The 20,829-nt window shown below is 29.6% G+C and overlaps 1 protein-coding gene across 13 annotated transcripts in view; it reads left to right on the top strand.

Moving 5' to 3' along the window:
- LOC145243377 (uncharacterized) overlaps positions 1 to 20,829 on the top strand; it is a 158,086-nt gene that overhangs the window by 89,370 nt on the left and 47,887 nt on the right. For 5 of the 13 annotated variants that reach the window (XM_080106209.1, XM_080106206.1, XM_080106204.1 and 2 more), the window contains 4 exons: positions 5,785 to 5,939; positions 8,414 to 8,630; positions 10,005 to 10,193; positions 17,803 to 18,474. In XM_080106209.1, coding sequence (XP_079962335.1) covers positions 5,785 to 5,939; positions 8,414 to 8,630; positions 10,005 to 10,193; positions 17,803 to 18,474 — 1,233 coding nt within the window. Of the gene's footprint in view, positions 1 to 5,784; positions 5,940 to 8,413; positions 8,631 to 10,004; positions 10,194 to 11,409; positions 11,458 to 17,802; positions 18,475 to 20,829 lie in introns of all 13 variants that reach the window. The other 8 variants (XM_080106211.1, XM_080106202.1, XM_080106199.1 and 5 more) reach the window with 3 other exon arrangements.

Below are 20,829 nucleotides of genomic sequence, written 5' to 3'. Positions count from 1 at the left end.
ATTTTTCTTTAAAACAAAGCTCCAAAATAAAATTTATGCACATAGAAAAAAGTCAATTGTAAAATGGTGTTTATTGTGAAACAAAAATATTTGTCTTTAATTTTTTTTTATATATAAAAGTATTTGAGAATATACAAAAAAATTGTGTATATTGATTTTTAAAATTCAAATACAAATAATCATGAATGTCTTCTAATGATCTGGCCAGTTGAAAATATGAAATTTAACTCTCCTTCCCTCTGTTCTAACCCTATTCATTGTCCTTTTCTGATGTTATCCTGGCCGTAAAAATAATTATTAATCCCAGTTTCACGTAACCTGATTGGGATGAAATTACTATTTAAGAAGGTTGTTGAACTGTTCTTCCAAGTGGTTCACGAACGTGTATTTATCAACCATTGGTACCAATGAGAAAGACCTATTGTCAACTTCAATGCAGGTCTGTTATCCTATTGATGAAGAAAAGTATTCAAATGATAGACATCAGATTTGAATGATTTATTTTCAGTTATTGTTTACAGATTTAGAAAACTATCAGCTTTGTGCTGGGTTTGTTACAAAAAAAAAGTCATTTTTTTTTGGTTTTGATTTTTCTGATTGTATTCAAAGTATGAAATTGTTTCTAAAAAAGAAAAAGAATTGTTTTCATTCAATTTCAATTTGTTAAAAACAGTTTGATGAACTCTCTTTCTTTTTTTTTTTTTTGCAAAAGAAAAGTACGATTTTAAGGCATGAATCCATTTTTCCATGTATTTTTATAAAAACATGTTTTCATTTAGTTTACTGATAATTGAACATGATTCTCATTTCTTTAAATGATATGTAAACTGAATGTGTTAATGATACAGAATTTAAGTCAAACGGTTTTATTAGATTTAGCACTAAATGATGTCAATTTAATACATTATATTCAAAACGTGTTTCATTTTCTTTTACTACTGTATAGTTTTAAAAAATGAATCGAGCAAAAAGGTCAATGTTTTATTCTTTACCTTGATGACATATCAGCATGTTATTATGTATAATAAACAGTAAGGCTTAGGAAAGTGACAATACAAACACGTTCTTACAGATACTTATTAGTTAAGTAGTGAGACTCATGTCCATAGTATTACCCAGGAAAATTGAGGAAACTGAGAATTCCTCTCAAAGTAATTTTCCTAGAAAGGCTATTTGTAACCCTAAATGCTAAGCATAATATAAAAAATATTTGTAAATAAACCTGTGGATAATAATAAAATGAAAACTATCATTGAATAAAAAAAATAAGTTCTTTTGCAAAAACAATATGTAAATTAGTTAACCTTTAGACATGGATCAAATAGACATGATGAAGTATATATTAGAAAGATGTTCTTCAATTGTGAATAGGAAATTGTCCTTTTAGTCTCACAATCAGTGTGAAAATAGTTCAACTTTATATAGATGTGTGTTTAGGCATAATATAACAACGGTTGTGATGAAGGCAGTCACAAAGTTAATATTATTATGCTTTCTTTCTCATTGAAAAAAAATAATCCAAGGGGAGGAGGAGGGGGGTTATTTTAGCTTTTCATTTGCTACATAATTTGGGTGTCAACCATTATTGTTGGTGTCATTATAAAATAGTTACACAAGACCATAGTCATTATTTGAATGTTTATTAATTTGTTTTTTTGCTGTTTCTTGAACTTTGGAAAACATTATGAAAAAATTTTAAGAATTTGAGGAAAAAAATTTTCATTTATTTAAAAGATAAGTTGTGTCAGTTTTTCATTTGTTTTAATGATCATGTTTTAGTTTCTAAAATTATCTATTTTAATCACCTAAAACAAAAAACATGTAAATAAAATAAAAAATGATTACTTGTTCTTGGCATGGACCAGAATTCTAAAAGCTTGTAACTGTTAGAGTATTATCGCAAAAATTAGACTTACAGTTCTGAATTTTTGAGACGAGGATGGCTTTGGACTACTGTTCTCATTTTGAGTGTTGTTTGCATAACATTTCGGTCAGTGTAATCTCACACCTTCTTCAGGTGTATCTTGTCTAACTTGGGAATCTTTAGAGAATTTCAAACAGAAACCTTTAATCTATACCAACAAAGAAGCAGCGCATATGCTGGGTGACAATCAACTATTAAGCAAACCTAGTATAGAATTTAACACCATTTGGGAGCTATTAATTATAAATAATATATAATATATATTAATAAAGTAGACAGTAATAAAGAACAAGTATATATAATGTAGTAATAAACAATGATAATTATATCTTGAAACAAAATAGGTTTATTATGGCTTATAAAATTCCTACTAGATGTGGGTGGAGTATTTAGGAAAATTCAGTTGCAAAAGTTACATTCATTGAGATTGAAGTTTCAATCCTCAGTGCAGTCAACCCAGAAATACAATAGCTTAGGACTTCTACCTAGTCATAGCTGATAGAACAAGAGCATTCTATCTCCGTGGTTTAAGTAAAGTGTTCCATTGAAAAATCTCTGCAATTTTCTGAGTTTGACAACATGGAGGTCGGGGGTTATATCGACTGAAATATGCAAATAACACTGAAAATGAGAATAATAGTCTGAAGAATGCAAATAATTTTTTTAAAAATTTTAAATGGGGCGATTTTAAAAATGATGGGATTATTATAGTGAAGAAGTACCAAGAATATGACTCGTATATAGTGGTTGATATCTGAGGATGTAGTAAAAATAAAAAGCATGTCTCATTTAGTTTTTGTTTAAAGCAGGCATCATGTAACAACTGTGGTGACTGTTGCTTCCAATGATGTAGACTTGTTTTTTTTGGGGGGGGTCGGAGTAGCAGTTGCTTAGAGAGCAGATTTGTCATATGCAAAGCCTTTCCTCACTTGAAAACAGTTTCATGCACAAGCTTAGCTTAAAACCTTTGTGAAGCAATGGCAGTGCACAAACAAACTTACGGCCATCATATGTTCAGAAATATTGCTTTTAAAATCAATGGAATGATGTTTAAAATGTTAATTTTTTTAAATTGGTCATTGCTTTTGATTTTAAAATGTGTGATAATTTATACAATTCTTAATATAAGTCACCCTCAAGTCCCAGCATAACATTGGGTTTCATGTCTCTGGTGAACACATATTGCTTCTGTGGTTGAATTTTTATTTTTATGTATTTTATGTCATTCTATTATGTTTTTGTTAGTTCCAATTTTTTCTTTATTTTATATATAAAAAAGGGCCAGCTTTTCATCAGTCATATATTGAAAATATTGGTCTTTGTTAAAAATACAAATTGTATTTCCAATCAATTTTAATATTTAATGCTGATCAATATTTTATTTTTGATGAGTCAAAAATGGAGGAATTTTTAACCTCATACTCAGAAGTCCTCTGATCGTTATCCATAACACCAGGAACAAATTTGATAATTTTTTTATAATTATTGGTAGTAAATCATATTTAAATTTCAAATTACAATATTAAGCAGATTGTTTACAGATAATGTAAAAAGTAAAATAACTAATCTATGTAATTTATAGAAATTAGGATTCTGAATGATGCCTGGTATCCCTGTTAGTTATTATAAAAGAAACTTTGCTTGAAAAAAAAAAAAAAAAACTGATTTAACAGAAATGAAATAAAGTCATTTAGTCATGTAAAAGAATTAAAAACTCTTTCATAACATTACTTTATTCACATACATAAAAAGTAATTGTTCAATTACTTGGGATTTTTATTCCATTAATATCAATCCCAAAGGAGAAGCACACCTCCTTTCCTTCACATTGTAGCAACAGTTAGCTTTCTAAATTGCATTTTATATTACACAATGCCAACAAGCATGAAAGGGATTTTGCTTTTTGGCCGCATGTATGACAATTGTTTGCTTTGCCTTCAAAGAAAAAAAAAGCTAAAGCAAAAAAAAAAATAAATAACAAGCAAAATAAAACCTGTAATATTGCTTTTCTGTTGATTTTTGTTCAAAGAACAGCTGGTTTACATAATTCTACAATTAGATTAATACATGTTTTTAGTATCAAAAAATTTAATTGCCCTTATATGCAGTTACATTATAAGAGTTATACATGCAATAAATTCAAAATTATTACTTACTAATAAAGTTAATTTACATCTGATAGTGCTCTATACTAAAATTGTTAGAGCAAATATGTATATAAGGTTTACACTGACAAATCAAAATTTCAACCTATTGATTTTCTACACTGATGTTCCAACTCCTCTCCCCAACTATCATCCAAGGTGATGCTTTGTACATTGTCTCACAATGTCTAAATCTAAAAAAAAAAAAAAAAATTTTTTTGTATACTATCCTTGAAAATATCAGGTTTCTTAACTATTTACTATTTGTTTAAATATGTAATTGTATATAATTTATTAAAAAATATATATTTTTAATTGGTTGGAACATTGGCATGTTAGTGTAAGTCAAATAATATACAACAATGATTTGTTAAATATTCTTGGAAAGCTATTTGCAAAGAAATAACGTCAGAATAATCGGATAAAGTAACAATAAAGAGTTGTGATTGAGAAATACCAACAGCAGCAGCAGCATGTGAGCTGAAAAAAAAAATTCCCTTTGTCTACACAAGTCGGGTTTAAGTTTCCTTGTGCAAATAACCCTCAAAATATAAAAATGAAATGATCAGAAAATGTTTGATTTTAAATTCGAAATGCCTAGATACAAATTCTCTTATATATCTTGACTTGATGATTCAGAATGTGCACAAACCTTTGACAAAGGTTGTTATAAAATTAATATTGTTTAATCTTCTTTTCTCCTCTGTATTTTGAAGACTATTTGTATTTAAAATTTAAAAAAATTTAAAACTTAAGCCAGCCTTGCATTAATAAATATTTAACGTGTGTGTTGGTATTTCTTAATCAGAACCCTTTGGTGTCGCTTGAATATTGGTCTGTGTTGTTAAAAGCTAAAAATTGGATTTACAATCCGTTTTACTATTTAAATCCTATATTTGATTGATATATATATATATATATATATATATATATATAATAAATCCTCACTCCAATTTATTCTGACATCATTTTATTAAAAGTTGTCAGTAAAAATCTTAAAAAGTATTTTCATTGTAATCTACATTTGTATGTGTTAAGTCTTGTAAGCATTCGCTTATAACGGCAATTTTTATATTAAATTTCTTGCACATTTGTATAGCAGAAAAATTAATCTGTATACATTCTATTGCTAGACATTATTGTTGAAGCTTTATCTTTTATTAAACATCTTTTTGTTTAATCTGATGGACAGGTTGTAAAATTGTGTTTATCTAAATGGATTAGATCAGATATTCATTATATATTCAACCTTAAAAGGATTAATTCCGCACTCGTCCAAATTGTATATTTATCTACTTTATAAAATTTATACAAATCTTATTGGATACAAGCCAGCTGTTCTTAAAATATATTTTATAATCAAAATCTGCTAAAAACTTGTAACCATGTCATCAAAACTTTTCCTTTTAATAATTTTATGAAATATTAAGTAAAATATAATCCCCCACATCCTAAAAATATATTTATATCATAAAGATAATTTCTTAAAATAGCTTTGTGCTTTATAAATTTGAAAACAAAATTCCGCTATTTCCTCAGTCCTTTCTTCCTTTTAAAAAAATAAAGATAAGTAAAATTTTTTCTCTAATCAATGTTTTGCTGCTGAGATTAAATTTTTTATTTTTTAAGTTAACAAATCCTTTTTATTTAAAAATTTTAACTGAAATATTTGTGATTGGCTTCTGTTTACAAAAAATATCTTCCTTTTCTTTTTAGGCTGCTAATTTGTCAGGGTTGGATATATTTGCTGCTCAGCAGTATCAACAACAAATGCTCCAGCAGATAGCAGCTGCGGGCAGTTTCTCTGCTCCTGAGCCTCAACTGGTCTACCCACCATCGTCTGGAATCTTAGATGAAATTGGCAGGGAAAGGTTAGTATCTTAAAGTTTATGTATATTTGGGACCGAACAGCATTTTTGATATTGTTGTATGTTTTTACTAATATAATATTTGCTGCATTTATTTCAACAATTACTTAGTCCAGCCTGGATGACTGGTAATATGGAAATATTTTAAAATAATCACCTGAAAATAAAAATGTCAGTAATAAAAAAAAAAAAAAAGCTTTCTCCATTGCTCACTTTATTTCTGCTATCAAATATTACATGTGTTTAGATTACAAATTGAACTTTTTTGTATGTGTGAAATTTCCTTTCTTTTTATTTATTACTTAGATTTAAAAAAGCATTCTTCACACGTAAAATGGAGACATTTAAAAAAAAGTTGTTTTCATAGGAGTGTTTCACTTCACAAGTGGTTTTTAGTCTTTTTTGAGAAACTAATTTAATTTACTACAATCTTTATGAAAATTTATCTGTATTATGATAATAGCCCAGGATATAGGCCAGATTGATTTGAGTTTTGAAATTGTATCTTTGGTTTGTTATGCTCAAGTTTGAAATAGATTTTTTTTTTCATTACTAAATGCATCGGTAGAATGGCTGCATCTTAAAAAGATTCTTATGCATCTTAGTAATCTTTTGCCTATTCCATCCATTGTCTCTGGTCCTCTTGCGGTGGCAATCTTTGTCCAACTTATGATCTCTTTAATCTATTTTCAGTCCTCACATTCCATGAACAATGTTTCTAACAAAGGAGGAAGAATTGCTGTTTTCAGAGTGAAAATATAATTAGCTAACACTTATTGTTGGCTAGTTTTTGACAAAATGTATTTATTTTATTCTTAACTCCTTACATCAAGTGGCTTCATGCCTTGTCTGGATCGATTTTCATATAAAAAAAAATGTTTTTAAAATTGACCTCTAAACCTTGAAGGGATAACCCAGCAGTAAAATATGTTTTATCTTTTTAAATTCTAAAGCTTTTCAATGTTTCTTTTGCAATCAAATTTTATATGATGCGATATATTATTTTGTGAGTTGCCATTTTTGCGTGTCTATTAAACTACAGCAGCATAGAATCCATATGTACACAAAGTACCTAAATATCGAGATAGTGTTTCATAATGCCATAACAACATAACACAGTATTGGCCTTTTAGCTTAGAACAAAGTGTAGTAGCTCTTCTGATGCTACTCTTACTTAGTCTATTTTGTCCTCAGTTAGTGAAGGAGAAATTTTTCTAGACTGAGCCCCCCACCCCCCATCCATTACATTACATTGCAGATCACCCCTTCTTGAGAGCTGGATTTTCCCCACATTAAAAACTAACCTTATGTCTAACTTTGCCCTCGTCGGAAAGCAAGTAAATAGGAACAACATTGCAACATTCAAATGGTATCATGTAATGAGTAAAATGTTGTATAGGATTATCTATCTCCTCTACAAACCATAAAAGAATGGTTGCATCTTATAAATTAGTTGTCAGACAAGCAATGTAACACTGTGTGTGTATAATTTAATCAAATAAATATACTATTATCAAAGTATGTGACTTCCTCTTATTCATTATTATTATTTTTATATTGACTGCATTTACCATTTTCATTTACCATGACATGAAATAAACTTAAAACTATGAAAATATGACAAGATTGTAGAGGTTTATGATGGAGTATTTATTCCTTTGAAAAATTGGTCTTTCACACTATATTTCCTTTTGTTGATGACAAGAATTTTTATTTTATTACATGCAGATGTACATGCCATTGCCCGGTATTAAACATAATGTTAAATTCCTTTTTTTTTAAAAAAAAAAACAAAAGAAACTGAAACATGTGCATGCAAGCATTGTTTTTTTCTGAACAGTTCACTTCTTGTAAGTAACCCCCTCCCCCCCCCACAAAAAAAATACTCCAGCTAAGAGCTAGAGAGTCAAGTATGATAACCATTAGGCCAGCTTGACACAATCATTAAGAAGTGTTTTCACACCTACTTATTCTTAACATAAAGAATCTGTCACGTTAACAATTCCTGCATGTGCATTCGTGAATCAGTTTGCAAGCATAAAAATCCGATGACCTCTACAGACTAATTTTTACCCCTTAGCAGCCCTTTTTTCTCTATGAAAATTGATTAAAAAAATTTTTTTAAATGTTTGTATATCCTATATACGAAATTTCAAGTCTGTAGCTCAAAAATTTGTTGAGTATAAATAAATTGTCCTTGCACACACATTTTCACTTTTATAGATTAAGGACTTAAGGAAGTATAAATATCTTCATTTTAAAGAAGTGAATAATATTTTTTGAAGTTTTATAAAAATAGAAAAAGAAATATTACAAACAAAATAATATATGTAAGCAAAACATGTAATTGGTTATTTGATTGCAGAAATAAAACAAGCAATATTAAAGCATTTTGTTTTTATTATTATAGAGAGGATACTAAATTTTTTATATTTATTCCAATTTTTTACTATTTTGTTTTTTTCCTTCCTCAACAGCGAAAGTGATGGTACGGCTCCTGCTATAACTGAAAAATCTCGTCGAAAATCTCGTATAAAAAGGCGGCGTAGCGAGAAAGGTTTGAAACTGACCATTTTAAGCGTGGAAGCGGAGGGCCAAGAGGTGGAATGTCGATTAGACATTGCCAACAAGAACTCTGTTACTTATAAATTTACTCTGGAAAATGATAAACCCGAGGAAATAGCTGATAATTTGGTATGATTGTTTATGTTCACTGGTTTTAGCCATTTTATAACACTTTGTATCCCTTTCAAAATTAGTAAATGTAACCGTCTCCTAAAAATATATTGAAAATCAAAGGTACTCTTTTACCTAGTAAGCTTCCCATGTACGAGCATGTAAAATGGTGAAACTTTAATTTATAGGATTTACTGCTGCTAATCTTTCTCTTTTTATAAAAAGCATTCGGATTTTTCCTGGATAAAAAAAAACAATTCCTAAACTTCTGTCAAAATTTGGCCACTTAGCCTTTCATGTTACTTGATAATGACACTTTCTTATTACTTAATTAAAAATATATTTTATTTTGAAACAATCTTAAGTATTCAATCTGTAGTCATTTAAAATGATCCCCCCCCCATGTAATACATGCATAACAAAACAAAAAGTGCATGTCGTAGAAATTAATTTATAAACAATCTGTTGTTGTCTACTCTAAAGCAGAATCCGAAAAAGATTGAACGCTAAAACAGTTGGCAGCAAAATTAAACTCTTGAAATTATTTAAGTCCAGATGCCTATATAAAATTTGGATACATTCTTAGATGGAATACTACTTCCACATCTGTGGTTTAGACTCTGAGCACTCTTTCTTATCTAAGTACAAAATTGACTTTGCAATCTAATTATGGATGATCTCTTCTGTGGGAAATGGATCATTTCCCACAGAACAGATTGAGTAATCTTTCTCTACTATATCCTTATTGCCATGGAAGGTGCTTGACTGAGCTCCACTGGCTGGTTCTAATTCCTTTTTGTAGGACATTCATAATAAGAACTGGTCTTCTTACCACCAATACAAAATTTTTTATTTTTTCTGTGTACACCTAATATCAAATGGAATTTCCATGTACACAGTTTCTTTCCAAGAACTTCCAATCTGTTGAATACATTACCACAAAACTGCCATTATAGGGTCATCCAGTCTCAAATATTTGTCATAAAGTGTCAATATAAGTAATAAACAAATTTTGTTTGTTCTATGCATCATTTTCAATCTTCTTATAATAGTAATCATCATTTAATTGACAATTCATCATCTCATTAACCTTCATAAGTGGTGATTTGACATGAATCAATGCAACTACAAGTTTTATTTAAGTATTATAAACTAATGCATTATGAAACCTTTTTCATCAAACTTGCTTTCAAGATAGAACAGTTCCAATGGGTAATTACTATTCACTAATTGTGGCAAGAATTATTTTCATTGTTCGTTGTCTCAAACGTTAATATGACCATATTAGCTGCTGGTGTGAAAAAAAAATAAAACCAGATATTGGTTATTTTTGGAGAATGTCGATAGACAAAATAAAATAAAATTTAAAAATGCTTTCTTTTTTTTTTAAAGGTTGGTGTCGATCTGTTGCCTGAGGCTCAAGTGAATAACTTTATTGATTTGATGGAAGGAGCTATCAAATTAGTCAAACATGATCCTTCAAGTGCTGTGTCTCTGTGTATAAGTGCTGCTAACACTCCAACTTCTAGTCCTTGTGTGACTAGAAAATCTAGACATTCTGCTGAAATGGATTCTGCAAAGGTAAACATCCAGTATTATGCACTTAAGAACATTCTCTACGGTATTAATAGCATGATCTGTAATGTATATGTTTTTATGACTGCAAATCTCTAAGGGATTATGTTTGAATCATTGGAATGGTATGGAGAAAATATCCTGCTGAATTTTGTACTTCACTCTTACTAAAATCAACAACTTGTGTTTAAGTAAGCATACATATATAAAATGGTTTACAATAGCTTTGGCATTAAATAACCCAGAAAAAGGTGGTTTGATACACTGCTAAACAAAATAAAAATGTTTTTCTTGAAGTTTGTTTCCTTTTCCCCAAATATATTTTGATGTAAATTGAATCTAAATATAGTTGCCGTGTTAGCCACTGTTTATAAAAATACTTGAGATTGAATGTATATTTGAAAAAGAAAATTCTATTTATTAATACTTATAAATTGAATTCTTGTTTCCATATGCTACTGTGTATCGCTCTATTTCTATCTACCCTCCCTCTCTCTTAAATATAATATTTTGTGACGGAATAATTAAAAATATCTTTACCAACATATTTTACATTGTTGTGTTTACTTTTTTTTTTTTTTTTTTTGTAAATTGTTGCTTTTTGAATTAAGTGCAAAGTTAATATTAACTAAAAACAAAAAAATAATAAAAACATATTCCTGTCAATTCAAGGGTGCATGCAATTTGAAATTATAAATTTTAATAATATTCGTAATTTCAAATTTTATGCATCCAGGCACTTCCAGATCAGTAGCTCTGCCTATGGAGAACATGAATGAGTCCTGTGCCAAAAATCAAATTGACAAGGCTTTTCTATACAGCAGAGCATAGTCTAAAAATATTAAAAACCAGAATAAGTTGTGTAAATTACAATGTCGTTGTGTAAATGGAAATAATATTTGCACAACTTTGAATTAACAAGAATTTATATTTAAATGTTTATTTCTGTTTTTTGTATGTTTTGTCTTTTTTTTTTTTTTTTTTTGTCAGTTATATGAACATTTTATTTTATTCGGTGGGTATTAAATTTGCGATTAGACATACAAAAATAAATAAAAAGCAACAATTCACAAAAAAAAAAATGCAGTGCTGCAATGTAAATAAATCTGTAAAGAGATATTATTTTTAGTTATTCACCAAAAATACTTTAACAGATATCTCTCTTTCTCTCTCCATACATATAAATATATATATTCCTTCCTTGGTTCTTTTTCTTCTTAAGAAAATCTCATCGCTAATCCAGCAAAGAAAAAGACTGGTTAAAAAACAAGTAAATAATGGAAGGTTTTTATTTGCGCTGCAATGCATGTGTGCAACAAACCATTTAGTGATCCTCTTTTGATGGTGGTACCCGTAGGTGCACGGTTTGGCACACATGGCTTTTTGGCACTGCATGCACCTTCTTAATGATGCTGCTTCTCACAAACACTTTGTAAAACAGATTATTATACGGAGACGTAATCTTTGCTTCAATTTCATATTTTTAAGGTGATCAAATCACTTAAAAGTATAATGAGTGAACATCATTCAGCAAAAATGACTGTGAAAAAAAAAATTATCTTTTGCCAGTGTTCACACTTTTACTAAAATAACATCTAAATAGGTGAAGTTAAAAAGAAATAACTGGAAAAGTTTAAAAAGGGAAACGAAAAACAAATTGTTATAGAAAGCAGGAAAAAAGTTGGTTTTTTTTAATGGCTCATGAAAATAGATTTGGCGGAAGGGTGAATTGCTCTTTCTTCATTCCCTTAAATACTTGAAATGGATTTTCTGACAGTTTTTTTTTTTTTTCTAATTTTTGTGTGTCAGGAGATATATATTCTAGCACACAAGAGCAGTTGCTCTTCTAGAGTGAAGGACTAGCTGGAATACTTGTGCTAGGGTGGGTTCATGACACTTTTGAAATCTTCAATAGGTACAAAAGAAAATGAAATGTGGCAAAGTGTCAATAGAGATTACACAACTGAAGTTATGAACTTTTAATTTTGTGGAGTTATACTTCTATTATGGAGGTCTTTAATGAGTTTTTTTTTATTGATACCATTTTGTGTGTTAATTATAGGTTAAATTTCTTTAAGCACCTTTTTTTTATTTATTTGTTTTTTTTTATTTATCTTTTTTTGTAAGTACAGAAGATTGGAGGTTCAAAAATACTTTCAACTGTTATGGCAAAAAATATGAAAATAAAGTTGACATGACTAAACTTATGGGTTGAAAGAGTAGTTAAGCTTCCATTAGGGAATCTTAACATGTAAAAAAAATATGCTTTACTGTTGTAAATATGTACGATGTTATGCAATGGAACTATTCAATTACATTTATAACTACGATAAATGAAACAAATTTGAGCTTTGTGCACTCATTAAGTCTTAAAAAGAAAAAAGTGAACGTTTTAAGACAATCTGAAATAGTACAAAATTCCAAAATTTTCTGTCCCTATTTGCTTGCCTCCTCACGAGAGCAAAGTTTGACACTAGGTCTTTTTTATGCAGGGGCATCCAGCTCTTGAAAAAAGGTCACTCATAAAAATTGTCCCAGTCAAGAATAATCTAACTGATTTGACTAAAGATAGAACATATACAACACTTTGATCTTAGCTTGAAGATTGAGTGCTGATTACCAATTTCATATGCCTTGACAATAATAGACTTATTAAAACTGACATCTAATGTAAAATCTACAACACACATTTTTTTTTTCTCATACTTTACAACTTTATTCTTAAATAGCAAATTTCAAAATCATCTAGTAGTTTATGACTACAAACATTTTGACACAGTCACATTAAAAAAGCTACTGTATGCTAAACCATTCTGATGAACTGCATAATTACAAAATCTGAAATTCTTCAGCCATTTCATTTGTAAAATGCTTTCACAATGGTCATTCTAAATTATGTTTAGAAGGGATGATTCTAAGAAATATGAGTTGGACATTAAAACCGTTGGTGAGGAAACATGTACAAATACCTTGATCTCAAACTTAGATAAAGCTACGGGAAATTTGGGATAAACTGAGCCATGTTAGTGCGCAATCTGCTATAGCTGGAGAAAATGGGTGCAAAATGGAATGACGCTTGCTTTGGCTCTATTTGAAACTGCATGTCTCACTATTTCTTTAGCCTAAATTCTGCTTTACCAAGTCTAGCAAGATTTTTTACAGTAATGGTGGTGGTGGTGGGTGTGATTAATGTTGTGAGCCTTGCCTTTTTACAAGAATAAACTTTCTGGTTAGGGTTAGGTATCATTAGTCAGTGTCCGTAGCCCTTCTAATATACATCTGAATGAGGTACTTTTTAAGACAAGTATTGGTGTTTTGGGAAGGATTTTTTACAATTGCTACAATCAACTTTTATTTGGTCAATGTGTTAATTGCATTTAAAATGATTTAACACAATATTTTACTTCAACTTTCATATGCTTTTCTAAAAAAAAGAAAACATTTTTTATTTCAAAAAGATTGAATTTTTTTATGATGCATTTATCATAATTATGTATGTGTACAAATTGAGAATTAAATATAAAATTGTTGGCAGTATATTTGATTAAAGTAATATAAATATAACAATTATTGATAATACTAGTACAATAGGATAATACTGTGTCCTGGTGGGCCTGAAGAATTGAGGAACCCAAGAAACTCCTTTATCCATTCTTAAACCTCTTCTCACAATTTTTATTTTTACTTTTTATAATTATAAATATATTAACATTTTTAACTCGTTAAAAACGAGCAAAAGTTATAGCTGTTGACTTGGAATGAGTGATTTATGCCAAATTGATGGTTGAATGTGGTTATATTTCTGCTCATTTTTGCATTAAATAAATGTGAATGAATGTCATAATACTGCACCCTGTTATAATGAAGATTTATCCAAAATTTCAATCTGATCAGCCACGTAGTTTCCAAAAAAGTGGGAGAAACAGACAAAAAAATATATAGATTATTTGCCAGTATTAAATAATTTTCAATATCCAAAAATGAAATTGTGAGGATGTGAAATAATATTTTTGAGAATTGTGACATAAGTTTGGTTCCAGACGTGCAAGCACAAAATTCCTATTATGGCTGGTTTACCCATCCCAAGTCAGGTTTGTAAAAATGAAATATTTGGAATTTTGAGTAACTTCAAGAAGTTGGTGTTTAATTCCTGTGGCTCAAATTTCATGCAATCCTTAAATATTTGACTTTTCAAAGTAGTATTTGGTCAGTTATGCTCACAAGACTTTAAAGAAATTTTAATTTTTGAAATCTTGCTTAATTGATGTCTAATACCTATAATTTCAACTTAACCCTTTCAAAAACTTGAGATGAAAATCTATTAGAATGACATTGGAAAATAGTTTTACTATGAAAATAATTTAGGAAAACCATTGGCTTTGATGTTTATGAATATTCCCACAATATTAAAAAAAAAAAAAAAAAAAATTTAAATAAAAATAATAAAATAGTTAATGTCTATTTTTTAGCTTTGTATTATTATTTTTTTTTCTATTATCGGTTTATCATTATCTTTTCTTAAATACCAATTTGAAGTCCACATAAAATAGCATTCATTTTAGCTTTAACTGATTTTGCTTGTTTTTTAAAGGTAATCAACATTTTAAATTCTGGTGTGACATAATATTCACTGCTTATGTCACATTCATCTACATTTTTTGAAGTTTAATATAAAAAGGGAGATTGAAATCAAGCCACGCTTGTTTTTCTGCTTTCTGTTTTCACTATTTCCTTAAATTATGCTTTAAACGTGGCTTTAATATGTGCCAGCGACATTTGAAATAAATCTCCATTTTTTTTTTCAAAAATGCTTTCGAAGTCATCTCTCCTTCCTCCACTCCTCCATTAATTTTTACTAGATAAATTGAGTTGGACTCTGATATAATAATCTTTCCTGATTTAAGATTCCTGCTTTTTTTCATATGCTGTAAATTTTTTAAAGTTTTTTTTTTATTGATAATAACATTGCTTATGTGATAAAATTTCAAGCGCACTTGTGTTGCTACACTTTGTTTTGTTTTCTGAAAAAAAACTTTGAATTACACTGCCACTTACATCTTGAAGCATGTTACATTAAAAGCAATATGAATTATTCCACGTGACTTTAGAACAAATTCTTTCTGTATTTTCACATTTAATTCTGATCACTTATTCACTTTTAAATAAGATAAGTTTTGCATCAATTTTTAAAAATTGCCTTAAAGAATGAATTCATAGTTCTTACTTGTTACTTTTCAAAAATGTAATTTTATAATTCACTCCAGTTTTGTGAATGTCTAAATCATCAAAACAATGACTAATGCAATTTACAGTTAAGTAATAATAATGCAATTTACAGTTAAGTAATAATAATGCAATTTACAGTTAAGTAATAATAACGCAATTTACAGTTAAGCAATAATAACGCAATTTACAGTTAAGTAATAATAACGCAATTTACAGTTAAGTAATAATAACGCAATTTACAGTTAAGTAATAATAACGCAATTTACAGTTAAGTAATAATAACGCAATTTACAGTTAAGTAATAATAATAACGCAATTTACAGTTAAGTAATAATAATAACGCAATTTACAGTTAAGTAATAATAATGCAATTTACAGTTAAGTAATAATAATGCAATTTACAGTTAAGTAATAATAATGCAATTTACAGTTAAGTAATAATAATGCAATTTATAGTTAAGTAATAATAATAACGCAATTTATAGTTAAGTAATAATAATAACGCAATTTATAGTTAAGTAATAATAATAACGCAATTTATAGTTTAATAATAACGCAATTTATAGTTAAATAATAATAATAATAATGCAATCTTTAAATTTTTAATTACTTTTTTTTCTGATTTTCTTGTTCATTCAAATAAGGTTCTGCTTAAGGAAACCCAAATCAATCAACTAATGCTGAAATTATTTTTTATTTTCACTGTCTGCCATTCAACATTTTTAGTTATATATCTTATGAGGGTTTTTTCCCAGAGTTCTGAACCCTCGCTTACAAAAGCTTTTTAGTTATAAAATAACTGTCTATACAGTTAGGGGTTATTTTATTAATAACTATGTTTGTTCTGCGTGTGATTTAGAACTTTTTGAACTATCCTTGACGTGTATCACTGGATTTTCTCTTTGTCACATGTAAAAAACTACGAGTTTTAAACATGTGGCCAACAAAACACTTTTATGTAGCCACCGTGAAATTATACTCTTTATTGATATTTTCTTTCAATTACTCTTCTACCACCACATATAAAGAGTATAAATGTACTTTGTGGCAATGTCTCTTTCTCTATCCATTTTTTTTATAAAATATATATTTACAAATAAGTGATGATTGAGATACAAGAACTGGAAATATTTTGTTTTTTATGAAGAGAGAAGTGGCATATTTCCCAACCCATATTTGGTATGAGCTTGTATCACGAATGGTTCTGTGTACTTTTTATTGAAGAAAATATGTTTCTACCAATGGTGGGAAGCTCTTATCTATGTTTCCCTTCTCAAACACATACTGGGATGAATGTTATCTCCATTCACAATGTTCTCTCCCCTCTTCCCAGGTGATTTCATGTACTCATCTCGTCACATAATTAGCTTTTTGTATCATTGAGTTTAAGACCTTTTTTCTAGACAATCAACCATCTAAAAACGTCCTCAGAAATATTTCAAATTAATATCTAGATTGATTAATATTCTATATAATCTTAAAATTATTTTTTGTTGGTATAAAAACTTTGATTTTTATTAAATAATAATTATATTTCTTTGCTTAAAAATATAATCAACTTAGAAGTCTTAGATGAGATTTTACTTAAAATTATTTTGATATTGTAATTAAATCTTGACGAACTTCAAAAATAACTTTTTCTTTTTAGACAATTACATGTGAACACTGAAAAATTTGTAAAAACAAATTAAAAAAAAAAAATTATTTTGGAGTGAGAAATAAGTTTTGCATATAAATTTAGTATAAAGTGATCTCTGATTTTCAGGTCATTCTAGCATTTTAGAGCAGGTATCAAAGAGAAAAGGGAAATAAATGCTGTGCCCTTTTGGATCATAGGGGGATATATATGAAGTATTATAACCTTGCTTTGAGTTAGCAGTAAAAAAATGTTATAAGCTGCTTTAAAAGATTAGAATAGCTCGAAAATGGGCAATCATTCTGTTAAATTTATATATAACTGCTCTGTAAATTCTAAAATGTGAAGTTTTTTTTTAGGTGTTCACATGTAATCGCCTTCAAAAAACAAATAGAACCTTTTTGGGGGATGGGGCTTGCTAATCTGCAAATTTACCATTTTTTATTCTCATGTATATTGGTAATGTTCTTGTGATTGTTCATGCTTGAAAGCATGTCTCACTATGAGTATAACATGTAATTTTGAAAAATCGTTTTGTTCCTTTTTTATATTTAATTTCTAGTGTTATAAATATATGAATACTTTTTATACTGTACTTATATTTAAAACTAATTCGTGAATGTTTATACTTAGTTGTAAAGTAACGTTATTTTTCTTAGACTAGAATTGAAGTGTCTGCTTAAAAATGTTTTTTTTTTTTTGTTTTTTTGTTTTTTTTACTTTCAATGTTTTGTTTCTATTTTGTTTATTTAGAAACTCCACTTTGAACAGGCTGACAGTTCCAGAGGCTCTGAAGGAGGTGATACCGAATCCGAATCCAAGACAGTGATTTCTAATGAACAGGAATCGATTGTTGAAACCAAGAAGAAACGATTTGTAGTTAGTAAAGTCCAAGAATCCTATCCCTTGGAAAAAAAGCCGACTGAAGATGATGAGGATAACAGATCAACAACAGAATCTGTTTCTATTGAAACTTCAGAGACAGCTTATGAATGTCCTGATGTTCCAGGGCCGGCAAAGACTATGGTTTCTGAATCTGATGCATACCAAGATTATGAAAGGCTGTCTAGGTCGCATTCATTACCTTCCAATGTCCCTATGGATCTGAATGATTTACAGGAAAAACTTGCTCAGCTGACTGCTACCCAGAAAGCTAGCAACGGTACATTGTCTAACACTGGTGCCACTCCTAATCCAATGGTACCTGAGGTGGGTCATTTGAATATATTCTTACAGAATACTCCAATCACCACAACCCCAATGTCTGATGGAGGTAGTGTATCTGGGTTAGACATGCAAGGCAAACAGGATCAGCTGACGCCAGACCAACATCAACTTCCAAACACACTTCCACAACAGTTACACGCACAACACCAAATGCAACAAGCACAGTCTCATTTGGCTATGAAAACACTTTCACAGCAGGTAATTGACATATAGTGTCAATAATCTCTCGATTAAGATTTACACTTCTTGTATGCCTGTACATGTTTTTTCGCCCTTACGTAACTTAGACATTTATTAGGGATGTGAGATCTTTGCTTTTTAACGGATTTCTGTTTTTTTAATTAAGAAAAGTAGAAATCAGCTTATTTCTTTTTCTTTTCTTTTCTTTTTTAAACTCTGAAGAAGCAGAATTTCCATTTAATTCTATTAGTCTTTTTTTTTTATAAAAAACAAGTCTGATTTCTGTCTTGAGTAGATTTTATATCTTTTTCTCTTATATATGGCATAACCATGTTGACCACTGGTTTTCATTAGATCATCGAAGTTAAGCAATGTTGAGCCTGGTCAGTATCAAATGGGTAATCATTTGGGAATACCAGACACTGCATGTAGGACGACATTGACACCTCCCTGCAAGAACTGCAAAAATCTAATGTCCTCCGTTGACTGGGATATAAATGTGACTTGGGACTGCTTATGAATTTAATATTCCCATGGTACTTCCTCTTTTGGAAAAATTCAGCTCAATCCACCTAGGGTGAATGATTTGTCCTTTTATCTTCATTTTTTTTTCTCTCTCTTCACATCTTATTTTATCTTATTCCCTTTCTCTCTGGAAATGTTAGTTTTGACAAACTTAAAGCAATTTACAATGGAAATCGTAAGGTAGAAAACGTGATTCATCAAAAAAAAAATTACTTGTCTCTGCCTCTCCATTCTTTACATACGTACTTGAGCCTTTTCTTTTGCTATCGGACAGGTTTTTTTTTTCCTTGATTATTTTTTTGGAATATACATATTCATGTTTTAAACTTTTTATTTCACACAAAGATTGTGTTGTGAAATTTTGAAGCTTTTAAACTATTAAGTCATTAAAACTGATTTTCATGATTCTTAGCCATGTGCATTCAAGACTCCCCTTCCCAATATTTCACGAAAAATACCTGTCTAGCTGAAACCACTGTCAATAATCTTCCCCACTCTTTATCTATGCTTAAATCAAAACGTAGATTCCATGAACAAAGCTTCTTTCTTAGAAGTGCACGTCTGTGGAGCTCTGTTCCGTTTGCCTGTTTCCCACCTGACTACAACTTGGATGTCTTCAAGTCCAACATAAACAAATTCCTGATAAACCGCCCCCTTAAGACACTTTATCAAATCTCGATTACTAACGATTACTACGATATTATCCCATTGATTACTGTACACGCAATAAACCTTATCCCTGAGTGGCTTCTGAGCCTTGATAAGTGGTGACTACCGTGTAAAAAAACAAAAAAAAAAACAAATCCTCTTGGAAATTACCTTCTCAATTGGGGGGAAGGGGGTGTATCTCTTCTGTTGTTGTGATACCATCCTCCCGGGCATTGTCTTTTGAAGGAAAGGTGGTGAGAATATGTTCTTTCATCATATATATTAGTAAAAATATATTCGCAAAAATATGCTCCCTCTGTTTGCATATCTAGTTTATCTAATCCCAAATTCTTCAAGCCACATTTTCCTGTGGGGTTGGCTGCCCCTAAGGTTATGCTGCCTCCATCAAACATACTGGGGACTTGTATTTACATTTAACTTTAAAAGGTACTACTCGACTAACATTGGTATTGCTTTACTAATTTTAATTGAATATGCTATTATGATTTTGATGTGTTCTTGCATGTTTGTCAGAAGTGTTGCCGGTCTGTCACACTTCAGTTCCGATCAAGTGGATAACTCCTAACTCTGCGTTAGTCACCTGAGTGTTCCAAACATGGTTAGTCCCAAGACAAAAATGTTTGTAGTGTAAAATAGTTATCTTGCTGGTTCAGAATATATCTACAGTTCCTGTTGAACAGTTTGAATCACTTGTACCTTGTTGATATTAATATAAAATAATGCAATAAAATAAATGATAGAACTAAGAAAAAATTAATATATTACATTAAATAATCCCATCAAAACTTATAAAGAAAATACCAAAGCATTAATTCCGTATTAAATATTACAGAGTCGCCTAATGATACATAATATGCGCTTGTATCTACAAATTATCATTCCCATTGGAAAAATACAAAAATATATAAATCATAAAATCATACCTACATTAGTCCAAGAAGGACAAAGCGATGTCTACCTCCAAGAAAAACTGAGATACAACTGCGCCATACCACTGAGTCAGGAGAGTACTGGGAGGGAGGAAAAAGTTGCCAACTAGGAATTATGAGCACTTAGGCAAAATTGGGGTGACAAAACACCCCATGGAACTAACGCAGGGTTAAAAATATTCGTTTTTCTAACGTATAAAGTTATCTTGTGGGATTTTCAAAGTCTGATCCATATAGCATTTCAGTTAAC

The sequence above is a fragment of the Euprymna scolopes genome, chromosome 22, assembly GCF_053919585.1.
Source record: "Euprymna scolopes isolate OS-2025 chromosome 22, ASM5391958v1, whole genome shotgun sequence".
Taxonomy (NCBI): Eukaryota; Metazoa; Mollusca; class Cephalopoda; order Sepiida; family Sepiolidae; genus Euprymna; species Euprymna scolopes.
The sequence above is the reverse complement of the archived record's forward strand: the minus strand, read 5'-3'. Positions and strand labels throughout refer to the sequence as shown.